The sequence below is a fragment of the Halichoerus grypus genome, chromosome 9 (genome assembly GCF_964656455.1).
Source record: "Halichoerus grypus chromosome 9, mHalGry1.hap1.1, whole genome shotgun sequence".
Classification (NCBI taxonomy): Eukaryota; Metazoa; Chordata; class Mammalia; order Carnivora; family Phocidae; genus Halichoerus; species Halichoerus grypus.
Window position 1 is genome coordinate 34,030,377 of NC_135720.1, and position 22,299 is coordinate 34,052,675.

The 22,299-nt window shown below is 36.8% G+C and overlaps 1 protein-coding gene across 2 annotated transcripts in view; it reads right to left on the reverse strand.

The window, feature by feature from the left end:
* The window catches only part of LAMA2 (laminin subunit alpha 2), a 622,013-nt gene that overhangs the window by 181,611 nt on the left and 418,103 nt on the right, over positions 1-22,299 (reverse strand). For both annotated transcript variants that reach the window (XM_078054754.1, XM_078054753.1), the window contains exons 28-30: positions 20,097-20,214; positions 12,599-12,733; positions 2,921-3,045 (exon numbers count right to left, since the gene is read on the reverse strand). In XM_078054754.1, the coding sequence (XP_077910880.1) occupies positions 2,921-3,045; positions 12,599-12,733; positions 20,097-20,214 (378 nt within the window). The remainder of the gene's footprint in view (positions 1-2,920; positions 3,046-12,598; positions 12,734-20,096; positions 20,215-22,299) is intronic.

A 22,299-nucleotide genomic window follows, 5' to 3' on the forward strand; every position in this document is an offset into this window, starting at 1 on the left:
TTAGGTGGTGATAGGAGTGGGTCATGAAATCACTCTAGTAGGTTTGGACTTAAATTTCTTCTAATAATGCAGGAGAATAAAATTGAATAAAAGTTATAGGATATATATATACATATGTATATGTACAAATATATTTTATATTATATACACACAAGTTTTTTGTGTCCCAAGTTATGATATAAAAGAATGATTTCTTACAATGGTTGCAGTTAAGAAAGTTTGAAAGCCACTGAACTAGCCACTTGGATTTGGTATTTTGATTCTTAGAGGGTCTTTTCCATAAAAATAGACTTAAATTATACAAATCACAGAAAACAAAAATGAAAACACACCTTTTTATTGATCCTGCTAACCAATCAAGGTAGCACTCTTTCTTTTTCCTTCTCGGAAATTCCTAAAGCTATAAGCGGACATCCTTGTAACATAATGTCTGTTTCCACAATTGACTATCAAAACTCTTCCGTGACCCTCACAGGTCATGGCTCCCCTGCGAACTTGGGCTTCTCTGGAAGCAGCTGCTTTTCTCGCTGGGGGTGTCCGTAGCCCTGTAGTCTCCATTCCCTTGCCTCCCTGACAGATCCTGTCTTGGCTCATCTTTCTTTTCTGGTTTCTCTAGTATAGGGAATTCTGTTTTTCCTTTTTTTCCACATGCTCCCCTTGGGAAACATAACCCTGGGAAATCTTATCCAATTTTAATTCATTTATTAACATATCTCTTCCTCCATCTGCCCTTCCAATTCTATTTCCATTTTCTGCAGCTATTTGCATATTTCCATTTGGACAGATCTATCATATCAATTTTAACCTATTCAGAACATAAATTGTCTGTCCTCTGCAACAGCTCTCTCCTGGTTTCCCTATTTCGGTTAATCGCGCTACCATTTTTGAGGTCAACAACCTGGCTAACAACCTTGGGCTTCAACACCTGCCTGGTCTGAACTGCTCATGTCTAATTAGTTAGCACTTCTGGAGAGCTGCATTCAACAAGGCTCTCATCACACCAGTCCTCTCCTCTCCCTTCCTGTTACTATCGCCTGCCTTCACAGCCTCATTATCTTTTGCCTAAATTAGTGCAATAGCTTATATTAATCGCGCTCTTCACTTTTTTCTTTGCCTGTTTTAATTCATTTTACTTAGTTCTCCCATAACAGTCTTCCTAAAGTGTGGCTCTGGTCACATTAACCTTTTCTTTTTGTTTGTTTTAACTAAACGCTTGCAATGTTTCCTCATTACAGAGAAAATTAAATAGCAGTTTCTTAGATGGGTATTCAAGGATTTCTGTACCACGGCCTCCATTCTCCTGCTCAGTTTCATCTGCAATTATGAATTCTATTCGAACTCCATGCTCCAAACTCTTACTTATTAGTTCTTAAACGTGAAGAACTGTGTTTTCTGTTTTCTGAGCTTTTGTTCATGTAATTTCCTGCTATCTCCCCCAGTAAAAACCTTTCAATCCACTGTTGATGATCTATTATAATAGATGCTACTACTAGCATCTACTGCTAGGACTAGGAGCAGCATCTACTTCTTTCAATGCTACTACTTCTTTCAATATGTTCTTGAAGCTTCCCAGATCAAGTGTGGTATTTTGTACCTTTGAATTCCCTTTATATTTAAGTTGACTTCTCTTAAGACACACATTTTATTGTGAGCCTTTTCAGCAGACGTTATGCTTCATTCTTATCAAAGAAGTTATCAGTTAATTACTGAATCTTTCTAATCCAATGGCTCACACTTTAATAACAATACAATAAATAACATTCTCTTGTTTAAATCTAGTCATCAGAAGGAGATTAGGGAAAGGAAAATAGAAATAATGTTATTTTTCATACACCTACCACTTGGTGCTTGTGTGAACAAAAAGAACACGTATTTTATCCTTGTCAATATCCCACTTACCTAAAAATTTACATTTGACAAAAGACCTGTGATTCTCTTAAGCAGAAAAAAAAAAAAAAAGAGGAGATTTCAGAAGAAAGGGAGACAATTTACATGACAATGTTTTCAGAATAAAGCCAAGGACAAGAAAAACAAAAACAAACAAAAAAACCCTGAGTAAGCAGCGGGGGAAATAATCTCTTTATCTCAATTGCTTCGTGGTTCTCATACACTCAAGAAAAGGAGTCCAGGATTCTAATTCTGAACACACTGCCCTACATTCTTTTCAAAAGCAAATTCTTAGAGAAAAAAATGCCCTACCAGGTAGAGATTGAAGTCTATAAATCACTTATACTTTCAAGTATAGACATAGTTAGCAACAAGGGTTTTCATCAATATATAAACCAATGCAGAATGTGCAGACAGCGCTGAAATAAGATATTCTGGCTTTTGTTTCCCCTTATGGCTGTGTTTCCATGGTACCAAGCTCAGACCATCTTAACAGAACGGGACTGTGATTCTGGGAAATATGGACTTATTTTGGAGCATAAAAATAAGTCACCGTCCTTTAACTATTTTTTCAACTATTTTCTTAATAATTCTTTACAAATTGTGAATTAAATACACAAAATGAGTGGAAGGAGTCACAAAAGTCAGATAATATGTACCCAAACAATCCTTCATAGATGAGTTTATGGCAGAACTATATGCAAATACAAGACCCTTATAAAAGTGTATCAAATTACACACATGTGTACAGATATCATTTATTTCAGAAACATAAATTATGTTAATACTAGTATTGACATTTTAATTAGTGCAAATTAGTAAGTATTATTTACTTGGGACAGGCTTTTAATGGAAAAATAAACCACAGAGCATTATGTGCTCACTTTGTCATGTTTTTATATTGTTTAAAAAAAAAGTCTATCTTAAACTGAGAGTTTGTCTACATGGAAAAAATAGTTAAATCACAGAAAGCCCGTGTGCTACACAGATGGTGCTACTGATTGGGAAATAAGGTAATATTTCTCAATCTTACTTGTTGCTGGAAGAAATTAGAGGGCAAGCACACTGCTGACAGTCATCTGGCAATCCCCTGACAATTCCATAATATCCAGGAGCACATTGTTCACAGAAGTCACCAGCAGTGTGATGTTGACAATTCTGTAAAGGAAAAGGGAGAAGTTCGTTTTTCATTTACTGAGAGTTAGAATGTAATTTATCATACAGCTCCCCACCTGTGTGTGCTCCTGCATATACACACACAGACACACACATCTCATTGAAAGAGTTCTTGAGAAGTATATACTTTAGAGAGAGGGGGAGAGGGTGCGTACGGGGGTGGGCTGGGGGAGGGGCAGAGGGAGAGGAAGAGAGAAAATCTTAAGCAGTCTCCACACCCAGCACAGGCCCTGACTCAGGGCTCAATCTCACAATCCTGAGATCATGACCCTGAGATCATTACCTGAGCTGACGATAGCCCCCTATTTTCAGAGAAAAGGAAGCACTCATTTGAGTGTTCCCTCAGCTTCCTGTGAAAGACTTGCCATTTGTCTTGCAGTACTTTCCATCCCTTTAACATTTATTCCTGTCCATAGGAAGTGGTGTTTGTCCTTTGTCTAAAGCTACTCTCTTGCTAAACTGGATTCCTTGCCTTTCTGCCTCCCCCTTTTGACCAGCATCTGCATCTTTCCCTCCTTTGCTCATTTATTCCATTGGCATTTGAGGTTGGTCCAGACTTCCCTAGCTCAAAAATATCTCTGGGCCTCAAGGCTCTGGAAATTTCCATCTATCTTTGATAAGCATTTTAAAAGCATTATTTGCATTCCTGATTTCTATTTCCTTATCTCCCTTCAGCTCTCCCCACTTTAAAAAAGCTTCTCATGTCACCAGGACTCCAGGCTCACTGATAAGATCTTTGTTGATAAATAAAAATTCCCTGACAATAATAAGTCTTCATGATATATGAATTTTCTGCAGCAGCTAATATTTCTGGCTACTCTTTGAAATTTCTCTTCCTATGGTTTCTTTAATGGTATGGTCTGCTGATTTTTCTCCTAACTCTATGGCTACTCTTCCTTATGCTCATTCATGGACTCTTTCTTCCCTTTCTGTGTAGTAAGATTGGTGTCCTTGATTCTAACTTTGGCTCTCGCCTCTTTTTTTTTTTTTTTTTCTTTTTCTTTTTCTTACACACTCTACCTTGGTGATTTCACCCATTACTATGACTTTAGGTATCATCTAATTGCCAAAAACTCTAAATTTTACATATTCAGGCCAGATTTCTCTAATGAGTTCTAGACTTACATTTCCAAATGCTTCCTGAATAGATCTTACTGCATAACAAAAGCACCTTGAATTTAAACTATCAAAAATTAAGCTCATCTCTCTTTAAACCTGCTAATATTTCTGTATTGTCCATTTCATCTGGGGTCTCTATCACCTGCTCAATTGCCCAGGCCAGCAATCTAGAGGCCTCTCTCATGCCAGAGAACCCGTTTGATCAGTGCGTTCCATGATTCTATTACTCTCTGTTTCTTTACTTCCTTGTCTCTACTATTTTTATCTGGCCACTCTCATTTTTTACCTGGTTTATTGGAACAGAATTTAGGTAAAGATCCTGCTTCTAAATTTTTTTTTAAAAGAAGGATTTATTTATTTACTTTTATTTTATTCATTTATTTGACAGAGAGACAGTGAGAGAGGGAACACAAGCAGGCGGAGTGGGAGAGGGAGAAGCAGGCTTCCCATGGGAGCAGGGAGCCCGATGCGGAACTTGATCCCAGGACTCCAGGATCACGACCTGAGCCGAAGGCAGACACTTAATGACTGAGCCACCCAGGTGTCCCCTGCTTCTAAATTTTTTTATGCAGTGGTTTTCCCACACTGCAATCAGAATGACCATCTTATAGAACTTATCAAACCATGCCATTCTCTTGCTGGGAAGCCTGCATTAGTTCTCCATTGTCCTTAGGGTGAATTATAAACTTTCCAGCATGGCAAGAAAGACACTTTTCATCTGCTCGCTTACCCCTCCAGCCTTACCTCTAGCCCCTGCTACCTTTGTATGCTATGTGAAAGCCATATAGGACCATCTGAAATTCTCATATTATGCCATGCTCTCTCTTTCCTCCGGGACTTCTTATATGCAAATCCCTTGTTTTGGAATGTTTTCCCCTCCTCTTATCTGATTAGCACCTATTCATTTCAGCTCTCATTTTAAATGTTGCTTTATCTGATAAACATTCCCTGATGTCCTAAGTCTGGGCTAAATGCCCATTCTAGCTCAACACAGTGACTGAAATATGGTAGTCATTTGATGACTATTCTGAATGACTGAATGCACAATGTAGGAAGTATAGATGAAACTGGTCAGTTTTCTTAAGATGAAAAAGGCCAAGTTTCAAGTCTAATGACTTTATAGAAATGTGGTTAACAGAATAAGATAATTTGTTGTATTCTGAATTAGGATTTGCTATATAAGTACCATGATCTTCTTTTATTCAGCCATCCAAAGGAACCAGTATTTTAGCAATAAAATAACCATTCCATATTTAAGAACAGCATGGCAAGAGATGGTTCCAGGATAAATTACCCATACGTTCCAGTCTAAATCATTCAGCAAGGTGTCAAATGGTAAGTTAACCAGGGAGTGTTTTAAGGACATATTTTATAGCTATGTGAATAAACATGTGCCAAAAAAATACATAGGCTCTTGAACAATTATCAGCACTTTGCTTTTGTAAAAATAAACCCACTGCATAATGAATTATTTTATGTAACCTAATATAGCATTAATAATTGACTCAAAACACTTAGATAATATTGATCACTACCAGAAATACAGAGATTCAAAAATATGGTTTGCTGCTCTTATACCTACAACTCTATATACTTTCTTCACAGATCAAGCAAATATTTTAACCTTCTCTGGACAGTCAGTCTTTCACAGGTTACTGACATACTAAACTTGGTTAACGAAATCAAATGTTCTGGTTAGGTCCACAAACACAACACATAAATCATGATGCTATTTTTGAAACTTTTTGACACAGACCTTTTATATGACTTTCCTGTCTACTTTGAGACACAATATTCGTCTTGTACAGAAATTAATCTCGGGGCACCTGGGTGGCTCAGTTGTTAAGTGTCTGCCTTTGGCTCAGGTCATGATCCCAGGGTGCTGGGATCGAGCCCCGCATCGGGCTCCCTGCTTGGCGGGAAGCCTGCTTCTCCCTCTCCCATTCCCCCTACTTGTGTTCCCTCTCTTGCTGTCTCTTTCTGTCAAATAAATAAATAAAATCTTTAAAAAAATTTAAAAAAAGAAATTAATCTTTAGGAAAAATTCCTATATTTTAGATGTCTAACGAGAAGTTTAATTATATTCTCAAGAGTGATATTATATGTTCTAGTACCTTTTCAATAACAGATTAGGATATATGATATTTGTATTTTTTTGCACATGGAAAAACTGGTGGTATATATTCCTTCTACTAAATCAAAATAATATAACATTAATATTATATAGTACCTTAGATCTGAGGTGAGAAGTTGCTTAACTTAGTCTTCTTTCCTTAAAGAGATGCCTCCCCACCTTTTTAAAAATACATTATTGAATGAATGATCCTTATAAGGCAGCCTTTTTCATCTTGTACAATTATAAGCTATGAACTTTTTCCTTATGTTGAATGAAAACATATCTCATTCTAATTTTCAGTTAATGATCCAAGTTCTGCCTTCTGAAGCTACGAAGATTAAGTCTAATTCTCATTTCCCAAGGCAAGTCCTCAAATGTCTACAAAATACTATTACTTCCTAAATCTCTTCAAGTTAAACATTTAATAATCTTGATCACTCAGAATTTCTCTTAAAATAGATATTAAAGTCTCTACCTGTGATTTGCAAATATAGTGACTATATTCCCTTCCTCCATCTGGATCTTGGATACATAACTCTGCAGTCAAGTAAAAACTCCTATTTCACAGGAATTGCTACTACACGTCATTTTCTCTGCTCTTTCCCTAAGCACTAGAATATAAGCTCCTAGAGGGCAAGGCCTCTGCTTTCCTCATCTTGGTATCTTTTCATCACCTACTGCAATACCTACGCATTGGAAATATTTACTAAGTGCCACAAGAATGAATGAACAAGTGAGCCTCCCTAAGTTCAGAAACTCTTATATTAATTTCATCTTGTTAATTGTGGCTCATACTTCCACCTGTCAGACTCTTTTAGCTTCTTGACCACCATCTAATACATTAGATTACACTTCCAGCTTTATTTGATACATCTCATCCAGATCACTGATCACGATTTTGAACAGGATGGGGTGAAACACAAAGCCTATGTCTCATCATTGGAGATATGAACCTAGAACCCAGCACATATTCTTCAAGGGTAGAGAAACTTCTACAGTCATTAAACTTGTTAACTGATTACTACTATCTGGCCCAGATATCTCTTCAAACTTGTTTGTGAAAATATCATGAAACATTCTGTCAAATGCCTATTTAAACAAACCAGAGTTTGGATCATAGATCTGATCTTTAGCAGCTTATGACGTAAGCGAATTATTTAATTTCTGTCAACATTAGTTTATCAACTGTAAAAGAGGGAACAATCCTATCTGTCACATAAGTTTACTGTAAGAATAAGTGAGAAAAAAAATCTATCTATAATGATCAGCCTTGGTTCTGGCACATATGTAGATAGGGTTGAACATTTGGGGGCTGTTACTATTTTTGCTGAATTTGAGATATGACCTATCACACTTTCTGATGAATTTGATATCATAATGAGATTCAGGAAGGATCTCAGATTTATACATATAGTAATCTAGCAATTAGTCTGATATGTTTTATTTTGAGTGAACCTAATGAGCACTATTTTTTCTACACTTAACAGATATTAGTTAAGTAAGCAATCCTTAAGTTTTACTGGAAATCAAAAATCAATGTTTGCTACAATTTACTTTCCTTTATAAACCTGGAGTGGCATTTCACAGCTTTCCATCCTATGGCAAATTTCATAATTCCATGATTTTTGCAAATACTTTTCATACATGGCTCTTAATCATATTTGCAGATTCTATCAGTACTCTAGGATGGAATTCTAGGCCTTCAAAGTCAAATCATTTAATCAGATAACAGTGTGTTTACTCTCTCTCACAGTCTGTAGATAGCATTTTATAGTGGATTTGAAACCTGATTCTAATACACTTTAGCCAAGGCTTGTAGGTTACTGAAATTTTCTAAGCATTAACTTTCAGAGTTGTAATAAAATGCTAACTATCCCTATTTTGGCCAGATTGTTAGATAAATTCAATGAGATAGTGTTTATAAAGTACCTTAAACACAGTAGATTCTAGTTATGAGTCTCTTTACCAAATACAGGGCTAACTGCTTAATCATAGATGCTGGTGGTTTCAGACAACAGAGCTGATCAATAATGATTTTTTTTCTTTTCATTTTAAAATAAGAATTGTGATAGAGTGAAAATAATATTTTCACAAATTATTTGGTCTTCAAAAAGTTATTTGAGCTAGATGAGAATTTTTAATATTCTCTTTAAAAATTTTGCAAAAATAATACTAATCATGGGGGTGTAGTGATAATATATCCAGAAAGGTATAGATAGAGATATAGATAGATATAGATGTATGTATTATATCAACTTGGAAAAACTATCTATCTATCTATCTATCTATCTATCTATCTATCTATCTATCTATCTATCTTATCTACCTACCTACCTACCTACCTACCTATCTACCTACCTGAGACTGTCTATTGGGTGTTTGTGTGTCTACTGATTAGCATTTGCTCCCTCACCTCTGCTTCCGCTTGGCTTGGGGTTCAATATCACATAGGTTTTGCTCTTCCATTTGGAAGAAAATTTTCCTTAAGGGACAATAGTCACTGAGTTATTGGTAGTAACATGTCTAGGATATATTAATGCCTCGAGTGAAGCAACGGTTCTCTGATAAGTCTCATTAGGAATTATGAAGAGAATAGTTACAAAGTGATGTGGATTTTATTTAAAAGTAGAAATGCTTAGGCTGTAAAGTTTTCTATAGTGTTATTCTTCTCTACTCCATATTTTTGAAGAAAGATATAAAGAAAAAGTGAGGAAATCTAGCATAGCGCTGATAATGATTTTTATGTGTTTTGATTAATTATTATCTGATTGATTCTTAGACTATAAATGGTGGATAACATGTATGGTAATTACTATCTTCTTCTTCATCATCATCATCATCATCATCACTATCACTTCTCTGGAACTTGCCATGGACTAAGTAGTGTTCCACACCCTTTATACAATATTTCATTGAATCCTTACAAAAACTTTGAGTAGGTACTATTATTATCTTCATTTTATAAATGAGGAAACTAAGACCTCACTGACTTGAGATAACTGACTGGGCTCCCACAGCCCATAAAAGATGAAGCGAGGATTGGAACCAAAGCAGTCTGACCCCAGAGTCATGCTTATGATCACTCTACCCGAAGTTGAGGGCATTGCTCTGTGTAATGGCATTGATATTAAACTGGGATCCATACTACACATAGAAAAGAAATCAGTATGCTTCAGGTTTCCTCAGTTATAGCATCAGAGTAATAATAGCTATTTCCTATTGGCCTCCTGGGGTTATTTCAAAGATGAACAAAGTTGCCTAAATTCAAAAGTTATATATGTTCCCTGAAGGAAAATATAAAAATTCAGAGCACAGAAATTTATACTAGCTGTGCATGTGTGATTGCACACGTATTTATTTTTCACTTCATCTGGGGATATCTCAAAAAGATAGACCTGTAGCACAAAAATAGCTATAATAGCCAATTGTTCTAAAGAGGACAATATAAAGACAATTTTTATCCTAAAAAAATGAAATTAAACTGTATCCTTTATGAATGTTTTAAAATTAATCATATGGGGGCACCTGGGTGGCTCAGTCAGCTATGTGTCCAATTCTTGATTTCAGCTCAGGTCATGATCTCAGGGTGTTGAGATCGAGCCCTGTGTCGGGCTTTACACTCAGTATGGAGTCTGCTTGAGATTCTTTCTTTCCCTCTCCCTCTGCCCCTCCCCTCACTCACGCTTTCTCTCTCTCTCTCTCTAAAATAAATAAATAAATCTTTAAAAAAATCATATGAATTAAATATAGCCCTGCTAAGAAATACCAGTGCAGATTACATAAGAAGAAACAATGCATTTCATTCTCACTTAAGATGTATAAATTAATCCCCTCTCTTGAATTATTTATTGAATTTTACAAGCCAGCAGATTAGGGAGAGAATACTACACTGAGCAAATAATAATTGTTTCAGGAATTCAAGGATGGTTAATATTATTCAGTTATTCATCTAGTCAATAATATCATTCATCATTCTGTTTAACCAAATGAACCACCCAGGTGCCCCTATTTTTGTTTTGTTTTTTGTTTTTATTTTTACTATTATTTTTAAGATAGCAAAGAAACCAAAAAGTGATGCTGCAAGAGAGAGGGGAAATAGGGATGGGCAGAATGATGTCTTTGAGCAGAAGAAAGGGCTGGGATCTAGAGCATAAGTGCAGACTTGGTCTTTTCTAGAAACAAGAAAAGTTCATCTAAAATGATGGAAGAGTTGGAGTAACTGCACAGAGATGCAGAAAAGTGGGTGCATGCGGTAATGGAAGATCCTATTAGTTCTCTTCCAACTACTTCTAATCTTTCAATGAAATAAAAGCATGACCATCAATTGAGATTAAGTCTGGAGAAGGATTGGCGGAGGGGTTTGAGGGCTTGAAGAGGAAGGGGAAGGTATGAAATAATCATCCAGAAATGTGGGAGAGGAAATGGACTGAAGTAAAGTGATATGATTGCAGAGGAGCACAAAGGGTCGATCTGAAGCGAGTGATAATGAATTTATGGTGAGACTAGAAAACATAGTTGTTTTTCATCAGCCACATTCAGCTTAGAAGGCATAGGTGTGGAACAGTAGGATTTAACAAGCGTTAGAATTAACTGAGTGAAAACAAAGGAGTAGCAAGAGAAATGAACATTACAAGGCAGCTATACTAATGAAGGGTTGTGAATATTAAGCTGGTTGAGAAAGTGAGGGCATGAAGGAGCTAAGGAACAATGAAAAGGTGTGAGCATCAATGGTGAGACTAAAAAGGTTGGAGTTGATGTATCAAGAAGAAGTGAATTGGAAAGAAAAGAGATGGTGGTTGAAGAAGAGGACAGTTGACCTTGAGACTGTGGAGGCATTTCAGTTTCTTGTAATGACAAATTCTAGAATAGCACCATGGAGTGAGGAAAAGCAGAGTTAAGGGTATGGAAGAGTTAATTTCACGAACATTAAAATCACCAAGAATTATGATAGGAATAGTGCTAGAGAGAATGGCAAAGATACAAAGGAAAAATCTTCAAGGAATGAGGTGAGTGACCTGAGGGTTAGGAGAGAACATCGATGAGCAGGTGTAGTGGGCAAATAGATGGGGGCATGAGATTCAAAGCCATGTGTTGTTATGGGGGAGAAAGGAGGATGATAGGAAAGCGGCAGTGAGGAGCAAGGATACCTGCCTTCAGACTCAGGGAAATGAAGAGTGTGAGGCAAGAGCTACCACTTGGAGGGCTCTAGGGGGAGCAGTATGTTGGGGACAGCAAAACAAAGAGAACATTAAACAAAGAGGGATAATATGTGGGCGGTTTTGCTGAGTTTCTACTTTGAGTTCCAGAAGCCTCACTGGAGGGGTTTCAGTAGATGAGGAGAGATGGGAAATGGGTTTAGCAAACTGATGTCCAGACCTGAGTGAGGATTAGTCTGGGGAACTCTATGTGGTGACATGGCAAACCTGAATTTCTTGAGAGTCCTGACTGTTCCAAGGTGAATAGCAGTGGTGGAGGGCAGGCTGTTAGCATGAATACAACAACAACAACAACAAGAGTAGCTGGAATTCTACGGGAAGTGGTTAAATTATGGGTTAAATTAAGTGGTTAAATTAAATCTTTAGTCTTTGATAAGAGATCATAACCTGAGCAGAAACCAAGAGTCCATCGTTCAACCAACTGAACCACCCAGGTGCCCCTATTTTTGTTTTTATTTTTACTATTATTTTTTTTAAGATAGCAAAGAAACCAAAAAGTGATGCTGCAAGAGAGAGGGGGAAATAGGGATTTCGTAATCTAATCAAAGACTAAAGATTTCAAAGAACATCCAGCAACATAACATGCTCATAATAGGTATATTTAAAAAGCAGAACATAAAATGGCACCTATGGTATTATATGAATCTTATTTATAAACACATGCATAAAATTCATAGAAAATACCAAAAATATTAAATGTTTATGTTGAATTTTAGATGACTTTTATCTTTTTTTAATACTTTTTTATAATTTCCAGATTTTTTATATGTTTATTTTTGTATGTAATCAGAAAAAAAGCCCTCGTATGATTTTAAATAAATAGTAGTGTCCTCAGGTGTTCTCCTAAAATGCTGTTAATATTTTATTTCTTGACACGAGCAGTGGTTTTTGCAATGATCAATTTTTAATTACTTTAAAAAATGTATAATATGGTAAATGTCTTTTTTTCCCACGTTTTATTTCACACACACATACACAATTAAGTTCCCTGCTGTTTAGCTCACTCGCCTCTGCACATGCTATCTGAGCATGTATAAAGATAAATGATCACAGGGGCCTTAGTCAAGAAAGACGTGGTAAATACCTGGCACTTGGAGGTTTCAGGGTCACACAGGCTGCTGTGTCCATTACACTGACATGGAACACAGGTGCCCAGAGTTGGTCTAGGAGTGTGGCTACCCGGCTCAGACCGCAGTCGATAAAATCCTGGCATGCATGTCTAAAAGAAAAGGAAAGCAATTAGGACAGTCAAGTTATAAACCTTGGTTTAGCAATACTTGGGTTCCTCAGGGGTGAAAAAGGACTTCTTTCCCCCTACCTGCATTAAAGGTAATATCACTTATAAACACAAGGGCCAGTTTTGATTCCAAATGTGTATTTCTGTGTGGTCCTTAACGTATACAGGAAGCATCCAAGACCTCGGACCTTAGCAAAGGAGGGCTGTCATTTGCATATACCACTCAATCTGAAAAAGCTTCAAATAATCTCTTAATCTTTTTCTTGAGAAAGAGGTTTGTTTTTAAATAAAATTGTCATTTGGACTAAAGAGAGAATTCCAATGTCCTTGACAACCTAAAGTCTGCTTCTGCTATGCTTGATGGATAACTAGCTAATGTCCAATGAGACTCAGAGAAATATTAAATAAATAGAAAAGTGTCGCAGTTGCATTTTTTATATCGATATAATTTAAAGACGATAAAAGCAAGAAATTCAAAATTCTCATGTCTTGGGAATATTATACCACCAATAAAATTTCTCTTTCCCTGATCTATTTTTTTCATTTTGCAATAAAAAATCTGAGAGCAAACAGAAAACTTCCAGGAAAGCTGACATATGCAGAATCAAGACTTCCATCTTCATTTGGGTTTATTATGCAAATGTATCAAAGAAACATCTCTGGCTTTTAGAAGGAAGCCCATAGCCCCGGAGGGAATGAGAAAGGTCTTGGGTTCCAGGCTCAGTCCTCTTGGTATGCAAAGCTACCACATTTATCAGACATTGTTTGATTTATGAGTGAGAGATAAGAGTTAGTTCTTCAGATCCCAATGAAGATTATAAAGGGATCGTTTTACCACCTTAGCTATGTAGGATTTTTTTCCACAGGATATCTTGCTGCTGTTGATGAAAGAATGATTGCCGAATAAGCAGGAAAAATACATATGCGTTAAGAACTTCCCAGTGGGGGCACCTGGGTGGCTCAGATGGTTAAGCATCTGCCTTCGGCTTGGGTCATGATCCCAGGGTCCTGGGATCGAGCCCCATATTGGGCTCCTGGCTCCGCAGAGTGCCTGCTTCTCCCTCTCCCTCTGCCTCTCCCCCTGCTCATGCTCTCTCTTTGTATCTCTGTGTCTCAAGTGAATGAATAAAATCTTTAAATAAAAAAAATTAAAAAAAAAAAAGAACTTCCCAATGCCTCTGAGTTCTTTTGGTTCTGGACTAGGTCATCCAGAGTGGTATATACAAAAAGGTTCCTTGGAGAAAGAAAAAGATCAATAGTCAACACTCCCTCACTTATTTTGATTTGGATACTGCAAAAGCACCTCAATTAAGCATTCAATTAAGAGTCTCTCTGCTTTTATCATAGCCTGTAAGATATTTTAATGAGATTAAATAATGTCCCAGCTTTGAGCAAGCTGATAAAGAAAATCGGGAATAGTATTCAAAATATTTTGAGTCTCATTTGTCTTATAGTGGACTTAATCATATATTTTAATAAGTTTATTCATATTATTTAAAATCAAGGTTCATATCGCTATTGTTACTAAATAAGGCCTAGAAATTATGGCTGAGGAATTGATTTAAGAAACTGAAGAAACCATTCAAAGTGTATTTAAAAATATTTCACAGTATGAGTTGCTCCAGTTCTTTAGTATGCTGATTATAGAATAAAACTGGATTTTCTTTACATGGATTTCATCCTTGGATACCTATATAATTATTGTTATTTTACTGGTGTATTTGCTTGGGGTGTGTGTGTGTGTGTGTGTGTGTGTGTGTGTGTGTGTAGGTGTGTGTGTGTGTCTCTATGTGTCTGTGTCTGTGTGTGTGAATGTGAAAATCACACAAATAGACAATTTTTTTAGCTCCATTTTATACCTTAAACAGAAGTTCAAGACAAGTCTCAGAGGAAGAATAAAGTTCAGAAACAGGACTTTTCATTGAGGAATTACATGAAATTCAGTGTTATATACTGAAACCTGAAGGTGAGCGGGGCAGGTGAAGTTTACTGTAACACACACCCAATTACCCATATAACTATGACTCTTCCCGGGAAAGAGAGCAGGACAAAGCCGAAAAGCCCCTGTAATGGGAGTCTGAGCCTGAGCTCCCACTGGAGCTCTGCGTTGGAACTTCTAGGTCTATCTTTGTGGTTCCCAACCCTGGCTGCACATAGAATCATCTGAGGGGTTTTATATACTGATGTCTGGTTCCACCTCCAGAAATTCTTTTTTTTTTAACTTTTAAATTTTTAAAAAAATATTTTATTTATTTAGTTGAGGGAGAGAGAGAGCGGGGAGGGGCAGAGGGAGAGGGAGAGAGAATCTCAAGCAGACTCCCCAACCAGCGAGGAGCCTCATGTGGGGCTCGATCTCACGACCCTGAGATCATGACCTGAGCTGAAGCCAAAAGTTGGATGCTCAACCGACTGAGCCACCCAGGCACCCCCACCTCTAGAAATTCTTATTTAATTGGTGGAGATTAGGGCCAGGATTGGTTTTAAAACTCCTAGATGGGTCTAAGAAGCAGCCAGAATGGAGAATCACTGGCATGCTCCTCACTCTCTGCTGGTAATGTGTGCCTTTTAAAGGGCATACAGACTCCAATACTGTGATGCAAATGAATATGGAAGCCTTGATCTTACAAGTTAGTTTTTTCTAAGGGATACAGGCAAGTTGCGTGGCATCATTGAGATGTGGTTTCCCCACCCCACAAATGAGCAGGTGTATTAACTCAGATGATTTCTGAATCTTCTTTTAGTTCTAACACTCTAGATTAAATTTTATGTCCTGCTAGATCAAATTTCTAAGAGTTAGCAAAGCAAGAGACAATGCAAGAGTTAGAACCTTAAAACACTCTTTAAAGGAACTGGATGTATTCATTTCATCTTAATCCCCTCCTTTCTTGGATCCTTTTTGTATTTATTCTTTCCACTTTTTGGTATTTTTGTAAGTTTTTCAATATCAGATGTTCTCAGTGAACTGGGGCAACATTTATGAGAATGATTATGCTTGAGTTGGAATAAAAAGAGGAAAGATAATAACTATTTTTTCAAGTCCTGTCTACAATCCTTTCTGAAACAAAATGGAGAATTTAAAAAAAGCAAATAAACACTGTCCCTTTTTTTTAACTCAAACTTTTCCAAAGTTCTCTTTCCTTGTGCTAAAGTTATTCATAGCACAATTGTCTTCTGCAGTCCTTCTATCTTTATTTTCATAATATGGCATCTCATCAAAATGTTCGAATCTCAAAATGTTTGAATTGCATAAAAATGTGGGAGGATGGAGACAGAGAATAGAGAACCCACAGCTCCAGGTGCAGAGTTACACAACATTTCCCACCTCTCTCCTCAGACTTTAACAAGAACACTTGTGCTTGTTGCCAATGGAAACCCTATCTTATACCTTCACGCGGGTTTTGCAACCAGGCAATCCTCAGTTTCATTCTTGTTCACCTCTCACTAATATAATTTCACGCAGGTGTTGAACACTGAGGGCTGCAGTTTCCTCACCTGGAACATAAGGATCTTGTAGAACATCAGAATTGAGTATGTAAGTGCATCCAGGTTTTTTGAAACAGACTTAATTGGGCTCAAATTGCAGTTTTGCTGTTTTCTAGCTGTGTGGTCGTGGGCAGGTTTTGTAACCTGCCTGGGCTTCCATTTCCTCATCCATAACTTGGGGGTCATAATACATACTCAGTGTTGGTGTAGGTATATTAGGAAATGTTGTGCAGGATACAGTAGGCATTCAGTAAACGGTAAGTTGTTTTTTTCTTTTATAAGGTTGTTGTGAGGATTAAAGAAGATGATGTATGTTTAGTGCTTTACATATATCAACATAGATGCCTCTATTCCAGATAATTTTTTAAATATAGTCATTGAAGACAGACTAAAAATAGAAACAACAGTAATTGTTCTACATTGCATTGGGTAACAGAATATGCATGTCTGCCTACTTACCCATACCATGTGCCTCAATATTTTTGTGCACAGGAAAAGAGTCTTTGGATCTTCCACATATAACAAAAGTGGTAAAGAGTATCCCAAGAGATGTGTGTATGGAAGAAGAAAAGTCTATTTTCACGATTTTGTCTTTTGAGTTTTATGAGTTGATAATAGGTATACATTTTGGGGAGATGTAAAAAATTATTTTTAGTAGCCAAAAGTAACAGCTTTTGAATGGTGACCCAGTAGACAGCAGCCATTCAACTGTGAGCCCCCTATTATAACATGAGGGTGAGGAGACAGAGGCTGAACTGCGCAACATACGATCTAGAAATCATCTGCAACTGTTTGATCACCATGATCTTATTGCAGAGAACCATATACTCAGTGCTGACTATTTCCATTTCTACATACAACCTAACCTGAGTTTAGGTCAGTTTAGGTCAGTCAGGCAATCATGTGAACTCAGACAATGGTGAGAAACTCAATGGCTCCCACACCAATAAATGTGGTAAGGAAAATGAGTCCTCTATTTGACTTCTAAAGGTAATCTCATCTTTACACGAAATCATAGATTGTAATAAGTGGGCATTTCTAGAGCTAACATTCTCAATGAATAGGGCCGAAGCATTATAAGATGAGAGGTAACAAGCAAAGGCTAAGTGTCTTCACAATTCGCTATATTTTCAGCACTTAATTCTGTTTATTTGCAACCACATTTTGGGTAAAAACAGGAAATGAAGAGCTTGTAAATGCAAATGTCTCTAGAATACCATACATTTGGCAAAAATATTGTAAAGGAATTGCTTTGTGTATTCATGACCCAAAGCATATGTTACTGGAATGGGAGGTATTATTTCAAAACTGTCCTTAGCTCTTAACTGTCCTTAGATTAGATTTTATGCTTGGGCAATTACACTTTAGAATCAAGATGAATTATAAATAAGATGTATAATGGATTAGAGGCAATGGGATGTGGAGAGCACCTCAGGCACCTTATTATGAGAGGTAGGCCTTTATCCGCATAATCTCAACACTAGGATATTACTGTAATTATTGTCTGTAAATAGGAGCTTAAGTGAAATTCACAGGACATGGACGAAGCCACCAAAGCAGATGCTGGTTTGTATGTGTTCCTAGTTTTCTTAATCTTCTTCATTTATCAGTTTCTTTATTTGTGCTAATATATATTTTCACATAATGATGGAAAATTACTAAGATTAATGGAAAAGCATGTTTTAGAATATGTTATTTAAAAAGCCTACCAATCACAGCAAAAAGAGCTTTTAACATTCAAAATCCGGAATGGAAGGTAGACTGCATTAAAATAATTTGCTCCTCTACTCACATTTTTATTTGTAAGTGAACAGTATTCTTTTAAATACATGCAGAAAAAAATATAGCTGTGGTAGCTTTCTCTTTAAGACGGCGAAAGGTCAATCTTGACTACTTATGCAATACCTTTTATAGCAAAATAATATTGCAGAGCCAGAGAATTTTAGAACTTCAAAACCCAACCTGTTATTTTATAGATTGGATAAGTATATAGCAACTAAGGCCTATAACAACTAAAGAACTGACCAAGGTCACACAGTAAACCCACAGTATAGCCAAACGCTTCTTGGGATAAAATTCTACTTGTGTAGAAAAATCTCAAGTTCTTTCTGTCCTCCGTCTTTAAGTCTTGTATGCTCATTGGAAAGGTAGCATGTTTTATATGCACCACATTCACTGTCTCATTGTTCACATCTACACTGTGTGCATCTGTGTATTTTGGTTGGTTGTGCATATAAGTGCAATAAATACACCTACTAGTATGTGTACAAGTGCATATATGTATAGGTAGGAGTTATGACTTCACAATGAGGTGGGTTATTTGACTATTTATTAGACCAAAATAGACATATTCATATGAATATTGCCTTTCAGAGCAGCCACAAAGTTATAAAATTATTCCAAGTGTGTTTTACAGATACTTGCATTTATTCTTATGAACTTGTTCTCTGAACAGCATGGAATTTATATAATGGTAACTAAGTTGAATAGCATTTCAGATTAATAGGGCTTTCACACATATTTTCATTTAAATCAATCCTCATGATGATTCTACAGGTAAAAATCCTAAGGGCCAGCAACAAACAGAGTGAATGCCCTGCCCGAGTGGTGGAGCTAGGGAGGAATCACTGAAACCAAACTCCTTTTCTTTTCATCATAGCATGCTACATTTCAAGATATTTATATTCATTATTTTTAAGTTACTTTAGTTTTGAGCTGGTGCCACCATCTGCCTTACGAGCCATACTTACCAAAACTCCTCAAATCCTATTTACAAAAGATGCATACTGTTTTCTGTAAAGAAATCAATGCATGGATATATAACTAATTATTCCATAATAACACTACTAACATCAACCAACGTTGACTACTGCCAGGCACTGTAATAGTGCTTTAGGGTCATAGGTCGTTTCATCTTCATATGATTCATCAGCTGTAGGTAGGAGAGGTATTAAGAATATCTAACCAGCTATGTGGTGGGCCCCAACCAATGTGCCTACCAGGAAGGCATCTACACTGCAGGACTGGAGCAGATCCTGGATGCCCCTCCTACACCTTTGGTTGTTGCACTGTGGGGAGGACTATGGTCTGCAGGAGAGAAGCAAGTATGGTGGCAGTAAGGGGCTTGGAGGTTTAGTAAATGGTGCAAGGTCTCAGTCCTGGTATATGGTGAAGTCGAGATTCAAACCAGTCCAGTTTCCCATCCATCCCACTTTCCCCCAGATTATACTCTTCCTATTGATATTTAATATTCACAAAAATTAAATAGACTTCCAGAGGATAAAGATCTAGAAAATATACCAGTTCTAAAGATAATCAAAGGAAAATCCCAGAGAGCAAGATAAGCAATTTTTAAAAATATAATGACTGGTGATAGTGGCATTGTGGGAAAAATATACGTCCTTCTGGGAAGGTTATGTTGAAGGAAACAGTCTGCTATTCAGTGCCTACATTTTGTCATGTTCCATACAAAAACAATCTTTCAAAACCCAATATAATCCTATCTCATAATCATTGCAGCTTAAATGTCTTTAGCCATTCAGAAGAGGTGCCGAGAAAATAGCTCAGATATAATAAAGGTGCCTTATGAAAACATTCTTATTTCCTGACTGCTCCGTATTTTTACAAATCTTTTAATTTTCATCAAATATTTCCCTTCAGATGTGATTCCTACTTCTAGGTCACAATAACACCATCCTCATCTTACTGTGTTTCATGATGTGAGCGGAGGGTTAAAAACAAAAAATAGGTTAAGGATATGCATGAACAAGGAAAACTGATTGTAGCCAAGATAGTTCTGGAAGTATTTCCATTTGGCTGGTTAGGTGAGTTGAGCTTATGCAGGTTAGCGGTAGCCCCTTACCTCACAGGACAAACCAGAATAGCCTGGGGGACAATCACATCTTTCTATCGAGCGAGCTGGAGGAGTCACGGCTGTTAGGTGCCCTTGCTCGGCTACCTCCATCGAGATCTCAGAAATCCTGCAAACAGCGAGTACATTTAGATTATCACACCAGTAAATTAAGCTCACATAGCAAGCACCCAAGCCTACAAAAGGAGTCTTCTCGGGTCTTTGTCAATAACCTCAAGCTGCTGTTTTCAAGCTGCCTAAATTCCAGGGACTCATGTGCCACATCATAGTCCTGCATCTTTGCTTCCTCAAAGGCTGAGATTACACATTAGCAAAATATTCACATAAATCATAAGGAGTTTAGTAAATTAGATGTCTGATGTCCTGTTGAGAAGTTATTATAAAGATCTTTTTCCCCACATTTTAAAATGTGAGTGGCTTCAGGTAGACATGGCCAATTAATTAGACATTTATATTCCTTCCAATAGACAAACCAAGGTCATTCCCCATTAGAATATCTCCCGTAGTCACTAGTGAAATTGCTTTTAATTTATAACTAGCCCGATTTCTTCCTTTTGCGTCTCTGAATGTCCTTTCAAGAACTTTAGAAAACCGTCTAGAAAATGATTGAACATAATCCAGTAATATTGATCTTACTGGAGAAAGGATAAAGAACCATTCAAATCAGTGATTCTGTTAATTTTATTAAATAAGCCCTTCAACTAACTTAACTCACCTTTCCTATTGGTAGAAAGGTCCTTAAAATTGAAAAAAAAAATACATTCCTAGTGCAAATGTTGATACCTTTTACATTCATTTGAAATTATGCATTAAAAAATATATGCGGTCCATAAACTCAGACTATTTCATGACTGACTAACAGGTAACATGAAATGTTCTGCAAATAAACTTTTAAATGAGAAAATGAATAGTTTTGCTTCACTAAAAGTCACCTCCAATAGCTTAAGGAGCTTGAATCATAAACTTTATAACAAGCATAGGTAGGTTTTATTGACACTGAATTATGGATACGCACCCTGACTTCGCTAGAATGGAATCGGCCCACGGAAGACCAGCCAGCCTTTATGAAACACATGTTCAATTAAAATTCAGATTTCACTCTTCCCTCCTTAGAGTACACAGAGCAGTTTGATCTATAAACAAGCCACTCCCCTCCTGTAAGAAAGACTCTACCTTATGTTCCCCTGGATTCTCTGTGGGAATGAGCAAGTCATCTGAGGTTTGTTCACGAGTCCCCTCTGTTGGCATTTGATGGTATTTTATAACATGAGGGCTTACTAGCATCATCTTCCTTTCTTTCCCACATGCATGCACACAACAGGCTAGTGAGTATTTAAAAAACCGAGTAAAACTTGAATTGTATGTCAACAACAGATATTTCTACAATGCACCTGGTTTTTCTCAGGAGCTGAAAGAGCAACTGTTTTGCTTGAATCAGGGATTTGGCCAAACTCAAGCTTCTATTTAAGTGAAGGCTGAAATGCAAAGTTGTTACATCCTTCAAATGAATGTAAGAGAAGAAAAAAAGGCAATGTCAGCATTGACATCATATACAAAGTCTCAAACTACATGTAAAACTCTCAAACTCTCTGCTTCTGAGACTGTTTTAAATTTGTAACTGCACAAAGATGCAGGATTATGTTCTATCTTTGAGGGAAGATTCAAATATATTTTTCACTGTTGTCACAATTCCACTGTATTAGAAAATTAAGTGCTGATCCATTGCTTTATTTATATTCTCATTGTTGACAGACAATGGCTTTGGTTTTTACTGAGTCTAGAACAAGTGATGTATTTATTTATTTATCCTTAAGCTTCACAAAATGATCTCTTAAACCAAAGAATTTTATTTAGGGAGGTCTGTGAATAATATGATAAAAGAAAGAGACTTACTGGGTTGGGGGGGGTGGCACCAGAATAAAGGTGGTGTTTTACCCCATAAAAGGGAATCAGTGTGAGGGAAGCAAAGAAAGTATAATGAAAAATTCATGACAACATTGTTTCTATCAGTTCCACTAACACAATGTTCTGTGTGCTACCCAGCTCACTGCAGCATGGAAGAATTTGCAAAATAATTATTTCCACCCTCACAAAGTTACCTGCTGTCTTCCATGACATACGAACATGCCTTGGCTTCTGCCACCTGATTTCCACTTGATATTTTAAAATAATTAATGCTATTGCTGACAATATA